This window comes from Pan paniscus, chromosome 7 (assembly GCF_029289425.2).
Source record: "Pan paniscus chromosome 7, NHGRI_mPanPan1-v2.0_pri, whole genome shotgun sequence".
Lineage (NCBI taxonomy): Eukaryota > Metazoa > Chordata > Mammalia > Primates > Hominidae > Pan > Pan paniscus.
The window spans coordinates 30351671-30367887 of record NC_073256.2 but is presented as its reverse complement, the minus strand read 5'-3'; the positions used below and the strand labels follow the sequence as shown (position 1 = coordinate 30367887).

Here is a 16217-nt window from a genome sequence, read left to right as displayed (position 1 = left end):
GCCCTGCACAGCCCTAGATCCCTTAAGCCTCGATGTTATACAACACAGGTTTTTGTGAGCTCCAAGTTGGGTCAAAGGGGCCGCGGCAAAGCTACAAATGATCAACATCTCAGCAAAGCAATTGTTTAAAGTACAGGTCTTTTTCAAAATGGAGTCTCTTATGTCTTCCCCTTCTACATAGACACAGTGACAGTCTGATCTCCCTTTCTTTACCCTACATCCAAGGGCTTGAACATTTCTTGACTTGTTGGCAATCCAAATCGTTATGTCTCCGAAACAGAGTTGACTGAGGGGACCGCAGGGCTGGGCAGGACCTTTGACTTCGTATACAACCACAGGAGCAAGAAAACCTCAGCCCCACTCTACTAACACGCACCTAGTAAAATTCCGCCAACCGAATCTCACCCACGCTAACACGTGGGGAGCGTTGCTTGCACCACGAGTCCCCATTTGGCTCAACCGCCGATGCCAAGTGTGTGGTTCCAGTTGCGACGGCCCCCCGTGAAGTGGCTTCCGGATGTGCGAATGAACCAGGCAGAGTTTCACTGGCCAAATAGACCCCAGCAAAGCTGAAGTCAACTCCCACATTTGGGATGTACTTCAGAGGTAAAACATTCATCCCGTCTTCTTTCCGGATGTCTGACACCGTGGTTCTCCCCCTGATCCTAAGAGTAGCTGAGGTAGAGACTCACTGAAAGATCTAGGCAGGGAGATCCCATCATGCACAGGCTCTCTCCATTCTCTGACCTGGGAACAACTCTGAGCAGGATTCCACATCTAGGGGGCCTCGGAACTGAGCGGGATTTTCTGAGACACACCAAATGGCTGCTCCCTTTCCGCCGCTGTTGAGGGTCGTTATCTGGATTATCCAGATCACCTAGAAAGTATCCGTATCCAGAATCAATAAGATCAACTCTCTGCTCCTCTGACAGCAGAAGGAGCAGGACCATAAGGAACCAAAGAGCGTGGAAGGAAACGATGTGACAGGAAAGCTCAGAGAACGGCCACAGGGGGTCGTCAGCAGGCCTTCCAACCTGAATCATGAATAATTAATGAAGCGCAAATCAAAGGGGACTCGAGTTTCAGCAGGAGCAATTCATCCAACGGGAGATCGCCGGAGGGCCAACACGATTGAGAGACTGGGAGCCGGGTGCAGTGTCAAAGGGGACGCGACTGGTTCCAAAGCTCAAGAACACCATGGGGTCACTTGGGCTACGTGAGAAAATGCCCCAGTGTGCTGGTTCATCATTCCGACTCCTGCCTGTCTCTTCCCGTCCAAGGAACATGGACCCTAAGTCGTGCAGCTGCAGATGACCATGGGCAGAATTAGGGGCCGTGGCACAAAAGTTCACCGACGCGGGAGTTCCACAGAAGGTGCGGTGGATCTTCGCAAATCCAGAGACATGGCAATGGGACCCAGGGAATTAGAGCCTCACAGGCGTCCGGGAGACTTTTCAGGCATAATGCCTGGAGTCGCAAGACGAGCTGAAAAAGGAGCCAGGCACTGAAGGACAAAGCGTTGTTGACTTTCCTCATCTGTGTTTCCCAGTGCGGTCCAATTCACGGTGGTTTCCAAGCGCCTCCTGGAGGAGAAAACACATGAGGGTGCGGTCAGGGTTCTCTGCTGACAGACTTACCTTGGGGAAGAAAGAGAAGCTCTGAAGATGGATCATGGCCGTGACTGCACGTCAAGGAGAATCTCCTTGATGACACTGAGGCCCACGTCGAGATAGACTAAATGTGGTCCAATTAAAAGGTGTCTATTTTACCACATTTTTTTTAAAACAAAACAAAACAAAACAAAACAAAACAAAACAAAAAGATGGAAAAGAAGACAGGGGTACAGGCACCAGTGTTACATGTCTGACGGGGAGCATCTATTCTTCAAAGCTTGCAGCTGTACACGTAGGTTTTAGAATGTCTGTCAGCAGTGGACATGATCTTAGAGTGGGCTATGCAGATAGACCTTTCCAGGTCACGTAATTGGATTAAGTTAATTGCAATTAAGGTACAGGTAACTGATTAGGTTAGGGTACGTTCCATGTCAGGTGACCAGAGGCAGTATAAAAGGCAGCCTGGAAAGCAGAGGTCCCTCTCCGCCCCTTCCTCCGTCGTCCTGGATGCTGCATCGCTTCCAGCGGGGCTGCTCCAGCACCTGCCCATCTCAGCGCCAGCCGGGGAAAGCAAGTAGACATGTAATTTCAGGTTAGTTTCACTGAACTATTGTTTTTTTCACGCAATCCCTGAGGGGTGTGGGGGTGGGGGGAAGAGACACAGGAGGCCGAAAGAAACCGATCACACTGGGGCTTGCTGGTGGGGAAGGATGTGTTCTCGTTACTAGTAATTCTTGCAACAGAAAACGAGAAAACATATCCGTCTCCACATGTGGGATAAGACCAAGATGGGAATGCGAAAAGAAATGTACTGCAGCATGCTGAATTGGTGGGTAAATGGAAAAAGGACTTTGGAAAAAAGGGTGGTTTGCCCTTCAGCCGTGTAAGACGTCGATACGATGTGGCACTTGTTCCCCGTTTGTTCAGATGAATTCATGTGGTATGCGTAAAATACCAGAAAACATAAATAAGTAAAGAGGGGCTGGAGCTAAAGCCAAAAGGTAGAACAGGAAAGACCATCACCTGCTAGTGTGGTAGAGAGGAAGGTAACTTCTCTCTATGAATTTGTGTTTGGAAGTTGCCTAATGAAATGGCCAGAGTAGCGATTCAAGTTGTCACAGGAAGCATCCCTTATCCCTGACTTCAAACAGACCTGCCAAAGGGTGGCGCAAGCCATGCCCTGTGTCTTCGATCATTCTGTCCGTCAAGGGAGATAGAATCACCGTGTCTTCTACCGGAGTGAATCGTGAGAGACCTAAGTCCAGTCTCCAGAATCAGTTGCTTGTTTGGGGTTGAAAGCTCAACTCCCCATACCTAGGCCACGGGCCCTGTGGCAGGTGCGGTTTACTCTTGGACTAGGTAGTCATGGCAGAGGAACACACAGTATCCGAGGATGCACACAGCACATTGTGTTCTACAGATTTGACCGACTGGTGGTGAGGTCTCCTCATGACCACACCGGCAGGGAGTTAGCAGGTGGCTTCCTGTGGGTGTGTGAATATCCAATGTGCTTAACCATCGACATGTGTGTGTTTGTGTGTGTTTCAGGTGACCCAACAGTCAACCCCTGAAAAAGGCGGTCACAAAACCCCCAGGCGACGAAGATGATGGCACGTCGGGACCCCAAATCTTGGGCCAAGAGACTGGTGAGAGCCCAGACCCTCCAGAAGCAGCGGAGGGCCCCAGTTGGGCCAAGGGCTCCCCCGCCCGATGAAGAAGATCCCAGGGTAAGTCTAGCCCTGGATCTCTTGGGTATCGGGGTGGGGGTGGGGACGGGGGGAGGGGGTGTCACACGGTCCTCAGAGACTGGGTTGGATTCCAAAGAGCTCTGTCACCACCACCCAGGTTGCTTTTCCCATCCAAGGTGGGCGTGGCTTGGGACCTTCTCCCCGGCCCGATAGGTCCCTTGAGAGACTCTTGGGGGCAACCTCCCTTTCTACTTAGAGTCCTGTGTAGCCACGTTTGGCTGTGTTGTTGACTTCGGGTTCACCGTCGTGCCCCTTGGAACCTTGAGTCCTTCCTTTCAGAGTTCCTCCGTCACGTGGGCTTTGGGAGGGAACATCGTATCCGAACTCTCCCAGCACTTAACGGCCCCCATGCCGGTGTCCCCTCTTTGGAATCCTTATTCAGCTCTGAATTCACAATCCGTCCCAATGTGGACGTGGGATCGCTGCCTGTGGCTTCAGCTCACTCACCGACATCACTTCCTTTCCACCCACAGCTCAAGTGCAAGAACTGCGGGGCCTTTGGCCACACGGCCAGAAGTACCAGGTGCCCCATGAAGTGCTGGAAGGCAGCCCTGGTTCCAGCGACCTTGGGGGAAAAGGAAGGGAAGGAAAACCTGAAACCATGGAAGCCCCAGGTTGAAGCCAACCCGGGGCCCTTGAACAAGGATAAGGGAGAGAAGGAAGAGAGACCAAGGTGAGCAGTGGGAGGGGTTTTCACCACTCTTAGGGTACTGCCTCCTAAGGACATGGTGTCTCTGCACCTGCACACCGTGTGCCTTTCCGTCTCCGGGCCAGGGAAGGAACGCTGCAGAGAAATAGGCCGGAGCTCCGTGTCCTCCGGGGTTCCACACCCAGGAGCTCCTTTGGCTCTGGGAGATTCAGGGACGGGGAGAGGCGGGGGCGCTTCGTGCACGTTCCCCACGACAGGGGGAAAAGCGATGGAATCCAAATCACAGTCCTTAGTTGGGAAGCCTAGAGGGCCACCTGGGGGACGGGAAGGTTGGCACGTGAGGGAAGGTGCAGAGGCGGAAAGGGCACCAGATGTCCATTTCTGTATCACAAAACACGGAACGGGGCTGGGCCCCACACAGGGTTCTCCCTGTCTCCTGGGGAAAACCAGGGGGCACTGCCTGACCTTTTTCTGTTCTGCAGGCAACAAGACCCGCAGAGGAAGGCTCTCCTCCACATATTTTCTGGGAAACCTCCAGAGAAGCCGCTGCCGAATCGAAAAGGATCCACGGAATCTTCTGATTATCTGAGGGTGAGAGTCACCCCGGGCCCCTGGTCCTTTTCTCCTCTAGGTCACCCTGGTTGATTTCCTTTCAGCTTCCCGTCTGCGGGAGGAAATCGGGGAACCCCTCTTTCTTGCCTTCTTGGGGTCAGGGACTCCACGATCCTTCCAGGTCAATTTGATTCCAGGCCAAGGCATCTGAAGATGCCGTATTTCCTGTTGCTTTCTTTCTGTCCAATTATGGCAAGCCTGCCAACAACATGTTCCTAGCGGCATGAGGAAATTAGTCCCTCAGAGGCCCCAAACGTGGAGAAGGCTAAACCCAGGAACATGCATGTGTCCAGAGAAGACGTCCTGAGTACCCTTGAGCCACCAACCTGCCTTCGGAAGGGCATCAGTCCGTTCCACTTCATGGAAGGCTGAGTGGAGGCGCTTTGATCCAGTTAATGCCCAAGACGCGATCTTTTGAACAATGGTGTGCTTAGATCAGCTACACATAGCTCGAGAGCGCATCTTTCATGTGTCTTGTCCTGATCAGCACTCAGGTGGAGGGTCTGTCCCTACTTCCAAGGACCGCCTGTCGATACTGTACTAAGAATTTCATGGCGTGTGCACCTTGTCTTTGGATGTGCTTGATTTTCACGTTGGCTCCATGCGGAGGAACTTCTAACCTGTGTTGTTTCCTCTCTTTCAGGTTGCAAGCGGGCCAATGCCGGTCCACACAACCAGTAAGAGGCCGCGCCTGGGCCCTGTCCTCGCTGATCGCTCAGCTACCGAAACGTCTGACAGGGGCTCCGTCCTGGCTTCGCCGTCTCCCCTCAGAAAAGCCAGTCTGAGCTCCTCCTCAAGTCTTGGACCAAAGGAAAGACAGACAGGGGCTGCGGCCGACATCCCTCAGCCTGCAGTCAGGCAGCAGGGCCCCGAGCCTCTCCTCGTGGTGAAGCCGACACACAGCAGCCCTGAGGGTGGCTGCCGAGAAGTTCCCCAGGCTGCCTCCAAAACCCACGGCCTGCTCCAGGCCATCAGACCCCAGGCACAGGACAAACGTCCTGCGGTGCCCTCACAGCCCTGCCCGCCAGCCGCCACACACAGCTTGGGCCTAGGCTCCAATCTCAGCTTCGGGCCAGGAGCCAAGAGACCTGCCCAGGCTCGGATTCAGGCTTGCCTGAACTTCCCCAAGAAACCGAGACTGGGTCCCTTCCAGATCCCCGAAAGCGCCATCCAGGGAGGTGAGCTGGGGGCCCCGGAGAATCTCCAACCTCCGCCAGCCACAACCGAACTTGGACCAAGTACGTCGCCCCAGATGGGCAGGAGGACACCCGCCCAGGTGCCCAGCGTCGACCGGCAGCCTCCGCACAGCAGACCTTGCCTGCCTACTGCCCAGGCCTGCACCATGTCCCATCACCCAGCGGCCAGCCATGATGGGGCCCAGCCTCTCAGAGTGCTCTTCCGGAGACTGGAAAACGGACGCTGGAGCTCCAGCCTCCTGGCGGCCCCCTCATTTCACTCTCCTGAGAAGCCGGGAGCCTTCCTCGCTCAGAGCCCTCATGTGTCAGAGAAGTCTGAGGGTCCCCGTGTTCGTGTCCCACCGAGCGTCCTCTATGAGGACCTTCAGGTTTCCTCCTCCTCAGAGGACAGCGATTCTGACCTGGAGTGAGACTGCAGGTGGCAGGGGCTCCTTGGCCTCCAGCTCCCGTGACTTGGAGGGGACTGTGGGACTGAGGAGTGCAGAGCAGAGAGCAGACTCTGTGCGGTGACTCCGAAGCTCCCCGGCTGTGGCGCTTCTGTGGATGTGGGAGCCCAGGCCAGGCAGGGAGCAGATGCAGGGACTCTGCCTCATTGAATTCTGGTGAGGGACGTTGTAGTTTGCGTGGTTCTCCGGAAACGCGCCAGGAAAAGCTTCCGTGCCAGAGATTCGTTGCCTCAGAAACTGCGTGACGCGCAGGAGTCAGACTTCCGCTGGGACGTCAATAGGAAACTGGGGAATTACTGTGTATTTGCTCTCTAGATGACTGAATAAGGGAAAAGTTAGGGAACCCTGAGAGGTGCAGCCCTTCTGCTGTGCCCCGCCCTGAGAGCAGTGTTTCGGACGCTGGGAAGCGTGCTGTGCAGAGCGCTCTCGGGGTCTTTCCTCAGCCTCGAAAACTGGGCTGTGGAATGCCTTTGTACATGTGTGTGTTTAATTGGTTTTGAAGTGAATAAAATTCTCAAAAAGATGACATATTGTCTTTTGACACTCATTCCGTGTTTGTGTTTAACTGATTTTCCGAGTGAAGGGGTGGCCTGCCCCTCCACACCTGTGGGTGTTTCTAGTCGGGTGGGATGAGAGACGGAGAGAAGAAATAAGACACAGAGACAAAGTATAGGGAGACAACAGTGGGTCCAGGGGACCGGCACTCAGCACACCAAGGACCTGCACCGGCACCGGCCTCTGAGTTCCCTCAGTTTTTATTGATTATGATTTTCATTATTTCAGCAAAAAGGAATGTAGTAGGAGAGCAGGGTGATAATAAGGAGAAGGTCAACAAAAAAAAAAAAAAAAAAAAAAAAAAAAAAAAAAAAAAAAAAAAAAAAAAAAAAAAAAAAAAAACACACGTGAGCCAAAGAATCTATATCATTACTAAGTTCAAGGGAAGGTACTATGCCCGGACGTGCACGTAGGCCAGATTTATGTTTCTCTCCACCCAAACATCTCAGCGGAGTAAAGAATAACAAGGCAGCATTACTGCCAACATGTCTCGCCTCCCGCCACAGGGCAGCTTTTCTCCGAGCTCAGAGTTGAACAAATGTACGATCGGGCTTTACACCGAGACATTCAGTTCCCAGGGGCAAGCAGGAGACAGTGGCCTTCCTGCATCTCAACTGCAAGAGGCTTTCCTCTTTGACGAATCCACCTCAGCACAGACCCATTACGGGTGTCAGGCTGGGGGACAGTCAGGTCTTTCCCATCCCACGAGGCCATATTTCAGACTGTCACATGGGGAGAAACCTTGGACAATATCCTGCTTTCAAGGGCAGAGGTCCCTGTGGCTTTCCACGGTGCATTGTGCCCCTGGTTTATTGAGACTAGAGAATGGCAATGACTTTTACCAAGTATACTGCTTGTAAACATTTGGTTAACATGGTGCGTCCTGTACACCCCTAGATCCCTTAAACCTCGATTTTACACAACACTGGTTTTTGTGAGCTCCAAGTTGGGTCAAAGGGGCCGCGGCAAAGCTACAAATGATCAACATCTCAGCAAAACAATTGTTTAAAGTACAGGTCTTTTTCAAAATGGAGTCTCTTATGTCTTCCCCTTCTACATAGACACAGTGACAGTCTGATCTCCCTTTCTTTACCCTACATCCAAGGGCTTGAACATTTCTTGACTTGTTGGCAATCCAAATCGTTATGTCTCCGAAACAGAGTTGCCTGAGGGTACCGCAGGGCTGGGCAGGACCTTTGACTTCGTATACATCCACAGGAGCAAGAAAACCTCAGCCCCACGCTACCAACACGCACCTAATAAAATTCCGCCAATCGAATCTCACGCCCGCTAACACGTGGGGAGCGTTGCTTGCACCACGGGTCCCCATTTGGCTCAACCGCCGATGCCAAGTGTGTGGTTCCAGTTGCGACGGCCCCCCGTGAAGTGGCTTCCGGATGTGCGAATGAACCAGGCGGAGTTTCACTGGCCAAATAGACCCCAGCAAAGCTGAAGTTAACTCCCACATTTGGGATGTACTTCAGAGGTAAAACATTCATCCCGTCTTCTTCCCGGATGTCTGACACCATGGTTCTCCCCCTGATCCTAAGAGTAGCTGAGGTAGAGACTCACTGAAAGATCTAGGCAGGGATATCCTATCATGCACAGGCTCTCTCCATTCTCTGACCTGGGAACAACTCTGAGCAGGATTCCACATCTAGGAGGCCTCGGAAGTGAGCGGGATTTTCTGAGACACACCAAATGGCTGCTCGCTTTCCGCCGCTGTTGAGGGTCGTTATCTTGATTATCCAGATCACCTAGAAAGTATCAGTATCCAGAATCAATAAGATCGACTCTCTGCTCCTCTGACAGCAGAAGGAGCAGGACCATAAGGAACCAAAGAGCGTGGAAGGAAACTATGTGACAGGAAAGCTCAGAGAAGGGCCACAGGGGTCGTCAGCAAGCCTTCCAACCTGAATCATGAATAATTAATGAAGCGGAAATCAAAGGGGACTCGAGTTTCAGCAGGAGCAATTCATCCAACGGGAGATCGCCGGAGGGCCAACACGATTGAGAGACTGGGAGCCGGGTGCAGTGTCAAAGGGGACGCGACTGGTTCCAAAGCTCGAGAAGACCATGGGGTCACTTGGGCTACATGAGAAAATGCCCCAGTGTGCTGGTTCACCATTCCGACTCCTGCCTGTCTCTTCCGGTTCAAGGATCTTAGAACCTCACTTGTGTTATCCAGTTGTCGTTCTTTTTTTAGATACATATGCAGTGATACACTACTGTAACTATTTTTTTTAATTTATATTTAGGCCTCTCCTCATAAGATACATTATGCAAGAGCCTTTCCATTATGTTTCAAAACACAGTAGCATCTCACTCTACACACCTGACATGCCTGGTTACTGTTTTATCCAACATGTTTGAAATCAGCAGTGTGATTGCCTTTTTTTTTCTACACGAAGGAGATAGAAACTTGTCTGTCCTCCTCAAAGTTATGGCCCTGCATTTTCATAAAGAAATGCTGCCCTAATCATGAAATTTATTCTATAGGTATATGAAATACAAACCAAAAATTGAAAACAAAACTTAGTAATGGCAAGTGGTAATGTAAACTTGATGAGCCAGAACAGAAGCGTGTCTCACTTCGAAGCAATCACAGCAGTCACCACTATTTCATCGTATAATTTCTGTATTTATTGAAAAGTATTGGCCTGGGGAGTGTTTGGAATCTGAACAAAGACAAGGACCGGGTCACAGCACGGAGAAAATGGTGAAAATCTCAGGGCATACATACAGTATCACGCTTAGGAATTATTATCCATACATCAGACCAATGACTACATGGACACCAGCAATCAAGGGGCTGTGTTAGCCCTGGGAGTGAGCAGAGTTCTTCAGGTGAATTTTCACGCCACTGAAAGCATGCTGAAAGCAGAACCCTCACGTTGAGGAGTAAGGGATTCGATTGAGTGTGGTTGCATTTAAGAGGTTGAATATGGAAGAGAAATTCTAGGGGACACTGTGTGCCAAGTGAAATGGGAGCACTTTATTTAAACACCTTGCAGTTCTTCGTCTCCCTGCAGCATCTGGGATCCTCTGCTAGTGAGCACAATGGATCATGATGGGAAACAGCAAAGGGGAAGCAAGAGGTTCCTGGAATTACTCTCCCTCCACATTTTAGGGCATGCACTGACTAAGGATTTGGCCAATCTCTGATCTATCAATGTAAGTGGTGGATGTTGGCTACATCCCTTCTTGAAAAGACATCTTTATGCTCCGGTTGGAGAACTATGGTGAACCCTGTGGCAGACCTGAGTGCTGGACTTGGTGAAGGGTGCATAGGTCTGAGGCAGGAGTTGGGCAAAGTCTCCATCCTATACAGGCTGAAGCTGAGATTGGCTGGTCTAGGGAATCCCACTGGACTAGGTGTGGTTGGTAAAGGGTAGGGCACAGAGGAGAAAGTATGCAATGCACAGTAGGATTATTGAAAGAGAAGGGCTGAGCCAAGCAACATGGTTTTCTTGGGATCTCATCAAGGGCTGGTGACATACGGGTTCTGCCTCCCCCTCTTCTGCAGGTGAGGGAGGCACATTGTCTCTTTCATGTCTGAGGTGTCTCTGTCTTGAACATGGAACTCCAAGGTGAAGTCATCCACAGAGTGCTAGATGTAATCGATCTGCAGAGGGAACTGCAGGCCATCCAGTGACCTCAGGACATGCTCAGGCACGACCACAAATACACTGTTACCCAGGATCAGGGCAGGGCTGTCTGTGGGGACAGGATGAGGACATACTCTTCCAGGCTCAGTGTGAGTTCTGTCCCTTGTTCTGGGACCACGATGATGAACGTCTCTGTGCTGGAATTCTGCTGCTGCTGTGGAAAGACAGCCCTCAGTCCACTGCCTTCAAAAAAGACTGCAAATGATGCTCCTGGGGAGGGAGCTGGAGCAGCTTCACCCTCTACAACTTTAAAATACAAATTCCCTCCTAGAAGTGGCAGTCATGCTGACCCTGCTGAATGCACCACCACTGGATGTGTCTTGTGGCCTGGAGATTATGCAACATAGTCCTATCTTTGCTATCCATGAACATAGGGAGTTACCTGGGGTGATTCCAGGCCTGGAATGAATTCATGTGAGGAATTCTTTGAAGTAAGGGTGTTTCTGCATCTGTGGTGAGACCACAGTGAGGGAGGTTAAGGCTCCCCATCTTTTTTTCTTCTTTCTTTCTTTCCAGACACAGGAGATAATCAACAAAGACCAGGCTCCCTTTTAAATCCAATAAGAAACATTTTACAACCTACTCCCTCTCAAGTCTACTATCTGAAGGTTCCTCTGCACAGTAAAACTTGGCCTCCCCACCTCTTTATCTTAACCTAAAGATTTCCTTTCAATAGATCCCTGGTCTTAGATAAACTCATCCAATTATCAACCAGATAATTTTTAAATCTACCTATAAGCTGGAAGCCCCCCTCCTTCAAGTTGTCCCACTTTTCTGGATCAAATCAACGTATTTCTTAAATGCACTTAGTTGAAGTCATGTCTCCCTAAAATGTATAAAACCAAGCTGCACCCTGATCACCTTGGACACACGTTCTCAGAACCTCCTGAGGGCTGGGTCACATGACATGGTCAATCATATTTGGCTCAGAATAAATATCTCCAAATATTTTGCAGAGTATGACTCTTTTCCTCAACAAGGTCATGATGATTAGGGTCAAAATTCACCGATATGAAGGACAGCCCCAATTTCTTGACTCAGAGAAATAAAGCAAGAGAAAACACATGGAGGAGGAAGAGGAGGAGAGGAGAACCTGGAGCTCCCGCCTGCCCCTGGGTGAGTCCTGGAGGTGGAAGGAGAGGTACTTGATCCTGAGTTGGCCCCAGCTCCACCTGAAACAGAACCCTGGAGTGCCACTCCCTGAATGCGGCCCAGCTCTACCCAGGTTAGACACTCCCTTGCCCTAGAGCCTGGGTCCTCCCTGGCCCCTGCTACCACTGCTTCCTCAGAGCCCAGGCCCAGTGCACCACATCTGCCTCTGCACGGCTCTGGGAGGGCTGCACCAAGGACAATCTAGTCTCAGAGGGGACTTCCTGGACACAGGCGGGTCCTGACACCCTGAGGGCACAGAGGAGAATGGCCTTCACAGGGGCTGCTGTCTTGGGCCTCACAGAAGCGGCCTCTCCAGCGACCAGACTCAAAACCTACCCAGAGGCCCAGGCTGGTGAGGATGCCGTGGCTGGGCCTTTCATGTGGATGAAGGCAGTTCCCACCTCAGCCAACGTCCAAAACCCCGAGGAGAATCAAACCTGAAAGAGTCCCTGTCCTCCTTCCCAGAGGGGAAAGGCAGTTCCTGAAACCTCAGTAGAAGAGAAAATGCTGTGAGGGTTCAAGGGACCAAGGACGCCCTTCCCAGGCCAGCAAGGCCAGAGTAGGAGGAAGCTGCACCCACCTCCAGGGGACATGTGAGGTTTTAGAGGGTCAGGCAAGTCAAGGGCAAACGCCCTGAACTCCCCGCAGGGTCATGAGCACTCCCCACCTACTGGAGTTGGGCTCCAGAAGGCCAGGACATTATCCCTGCATCTCCCCTGCCTCCAGGACTCAGGCCTGAGCTCCCAGGTTGGCCAGGAAAAGCTAGTGGTAGCTCTAGCTGGCCATGGACATACAGGCTGGGACATGCAGGCCAACAAAGAGGTGCTGGGACCTCAAGAGAACTTCTAGACTTTCTAGACACTCCAGAGACACAGAGACATCCAGGCAGGACAGGGAGAGCCTGGAAGCAGCTGTGAGCAAGTGCAGGTGCCCGTCCCAACACACAGAGCTAAGCTCTGTTCAACCATTTTCTAAGCCAGACCAATCCCAGGGCCCAGAGGTGCAAACAGTGACCCCACTCAGGACTTGGAAGGAGGAGCACAGGAAAAGCTCCAAATTGGCCAAAAAAACTGTCAGAAATGTGGCAGTTATTTCATAAGTACATGAATAATAAACCCAAACAATGGAAAACAAAACTAAACAAAGGCAAATGTGAACGGAAACGTGATGAGTGAGAGCAGGAGAGTGTCTCAGTTGGAAGCAAACACAGCAGTCACCACTACTTCATTCAATGACGTCAAGATTTATTCAAAAGCATTGGCCTGGGGAGTGTAGGGAACCTGGACTAAGACAAGGAATGGGGCACAGCTTGGAGAAAAGGGGGAGAGTCTCAGGGCAGAAATAGAGCATCAGCCTTAGGAATTATTTATTGTGGCATCAGACCAATGACTACAAGGACATCAGCATGCAAGGGCAGTATTAGACCCCGGGAGTGAGCAGCTGTCTTCAGATGAACTTTCAGACCACGTCATGCTGGAAGCAGAACTCTCACATGGAGCAGTCAGGGATTCGATTGAGTGTGGTTGGATGTATGTGCTTAAATAGGAAGAGAAAGTCTAAGGGACAGTGTGTGTGAAGTGAAATGTGAATGTTTTATTTGAACTCCCTGCGGTTCTCCCCCTCCCTGCAGCATCTGGAGCCCTCTGCTGTTGAAGACAGTGGGTGTTGATGGGAAACAGCAAAGGGGAAGCAAGCGGTCCTTGGAATTACTTTCTCTCCACATTTCAGGGAATGCACTGACTAAGGACTTGGACAATCTCTGACCTATCAATGCAGGGGGTGACTCTTGGTTAAATCACTTCCTAAAGAGACATCTCTGTGCCCTGCTGGGAGGCCTATGGTGAACCCTGTGATAGATCTGGGGACCAGGAGTTGGTGAAGGGGGCATACGGCTGAGGGAGAAGGTGCACAGTAGCTCCATACCATGCAGGCTGAAACTGGAGTTGGCTGGTCTAGGGTGTCCCACGGGACTAGATGTGGGTGGTAGAGGGTAGCGTTGGGGGAAGGCTGCCAGACAGCATGGAATGCACAATGGGGTTACTAGAAGAAAAGGGCTGATCCCAGCTTTGTGGTTTGCTGGGGATATCATCAAGGGCTGGTGATATAGGGGTGCTGCCTCCCGTTCTTCTGCAGGTGAAAGAGGCACATTCTCTCCTTTCATGTCTGAGATGTCTCCATCTTGAGCATGGCACTCCAAGCTGAAGTCATCAACGGAAGGCATGATGTACTGGATCTGCACAGGGGACTGCAGGCCATCTTGTGACCTCAGGATATGCCAGGAACAATCACAAGGACTGTGTTCTCCACGGTCAGCTGCAGCGCTGTCTCTGGGGCCAAGATGAGGATGACCTCTTCCAGGCTCAACCTCACTTCTGTCCCTTGTTCTAGGACTATGATGAGCTCCTCATTGCTGGAATCCTGCTGCACCCGTGAAAAGATGGCCGTCAGTATTCTCCAAAAAGGCTGCAAATGATGCTGATGTGGAGGGAGTTGCCAGGAGCTTCACCCTCTACAAGTTTAAAATACACTCCCTCCCAGAATTGACTCTCATGCTGACCCACCTAAATGTACATCCACTGGATGTCTCTTGAGCCTGAAGAGTGTGCAGCACTGTCCAATCTTTGCCATGCAAGGACATGTGAACTTATCTGGGGAGGTTTCTGGGACGGGCATGAATTCTGGTGTGGAGCTCCTGGAATTGAGGGTGTTTTGCAATCTTTGCCATGCAATGACATAATAACTTACCTGGGGAGGTTCCAGGGACTGGCCTGAATTCAGTGTGGAGCTCCTGGAATTGAGGGTGTTTTTGCACCTGCAGAGAGATCACAATGAGGGAGGTTAAGGCTCTTCCAGCAAGAGTCTCTTGGATTTCAGAATATGACCTTCAGAAATCCACAACCCAGCATAGGCCAGCCTCAGGACACCAGCCCCCATCAATCAAGCATGACTTTCCACTCATCCTGCAGAAAGCACCCTCTCCTTTTATAAGATTGTGAGACATGACACTGACCTCCAGGCAGGGAGATCTTAAGAAATATCAGGGAAATTTGCCTTACCTATATTGGTACCCTGCTCCACTTGGCGACGTTTGGGTGGATTCATTTGTGTGGTAGCCAAGCTGCAGGACAGAAAGGGATCCGTTAGTCTTCCACACAGAGTCTAATTCTCACAAGCCCAAAACTCCATTTATCATCCAGCACACATTCTTTCTGTGTTCCTCAGTCAAGTGCACTTGTGTTGGGCTCCAAATCCTACCTGCATCCCATAAGTCCTAATGCTCATCTCCCACCCTCAACTTTTCTAATGGCTTTTCCTATCGGTGAATGTGTGTGATAAGGGATGGTGACCACAGGAAACAGTTTGCTTTCTCAGGAGCCCATCCACCTGAGAAGGGACATCTAATTTGGTCTGAGGACTTTCAGGGAAGACGTTGTTATTTCAGGTATCTGAGCACCGTGTCTGTGCAGTTACAGTGTGAATGGAGTGAGAGATGATGGGAAATGTTTCATTTTCTAATGAGCACAGGGAAGAAATTTAGATCATGCCCACAGTTTACCTGTCTCCGCACAAGAGGTGACTTTCATTTAGAGAGGGAACATAGATCGACAGTGGGAGGAAACCTGAGATGAGCCCCCTGACAGGTCCAGAAACCCCCCATGCTGGCAGGATCCTATGGCCTCCACTGTGGGTCTCATGTCTCCGGCAGGTGTTCTAAATTTATAACGTTCAATGTCATGGCAGGCCAGGGTGCTTTCTCTGCCCTAGTTTGACCCTTTATCACACATTCACACCACACACACACAAATGCACACAGTCACACATAGTCACATGGCAACCTCCTGGCAACCCAAGGTAAACACACACTAACATACCTGCTCTCTCCTTCATTGACATTCTGCGATTCTGTCCAGGAATCACTAAGGCTTCTTTGGCGCCAGTAACCATACATGGTAAAGGTTCTCTAGACTCACTTGTATCAGAAAATTTCAATCTTAATCTTATTTTCTTATAAATCTATACAGTATATGACTTGATCTTTTACTTTTCCTGAAGAAGATGATCAGCTCAGCACATCCAGAACATGGAATAGTGTGCCCTGGCCTGGGACAGGTCGAATGACGCTATGGTAGAATGAAATCTTGGGCAAATCCCAAAAGTTTTATAATAGAGAGAGCTGTGGGCTCCCTTTGTCTCTCTTTGTCTATCTCATCTATCCCACTATTTCTTGCCCACGTAACTTTCACAATTTTTTTCAACACCTTCTACAAAGCTTCTAGAACTCTTTCACTATCACTGCTTTTCAAAATCCATCAGAGACAGCTTCCCAATTCTCAATGTTACCTTCTTTTTCAACCTCACTCTCCCTAGCTCCCTGGCTCTCTGGTTCTCTTTTGGCCTCTCTTTTTCTCCTTATCCCCTGGCTTCACATCTACATTCACAAGAAGAGAATGAAGAAGCCCCCTTCCCAATAAGAGTATGCCTTACACTGGGACTCCAAAATCTAAGCACACCCTGACAGGCACAGCCAGTGGAATGAGATCTGGGACGGAAGATCACAGGGCGTCACAGGACTGTGGC

At 50.7% G+C, this 16217-nt stretch overlaps 2 protein-coding genes across 2 annotated transcripts; one reads left to right on the top strand and one right to left on the bottom strand.

The window, feature by feature from the left end:
- The first annotated feature begins 3217 nt into the window (after positions 1-3217).
- On the top strand, positions 3218-6228 carry LOC134730867 (protein FAM90A15-like). The gene is made up of 4 exons (XM_063606548.1): positions 3218-3340; positions 3835-4034; positions 4493-4601; positions 5266-6228. The coding sequence occupies exons 1-4, from the start codon at positions 3218-3220 to the stop codon at positions 6226-6228; spliced, it is 1395 nt and encodes a 464-aa protein (XP_063462618.1).
- Positions 6229-13434: 7206 nt separating this feature from the next.
- LOC129398578 (proline-rich protein 23D1-like) lies at positions 13435-15588 on the bottom strand. The gene is given in 5 exon segments (XM_055116265.2): positions 13435-13916; positions 13919-14060; positions 14276-14355; positions 14696-14757; positions 15512-15588. Coding segments are annotated over 5 exon segments (843 nt in total).
- Between the last annotated feature and the right edge of the window lie 629 nt (positions 15589-16217).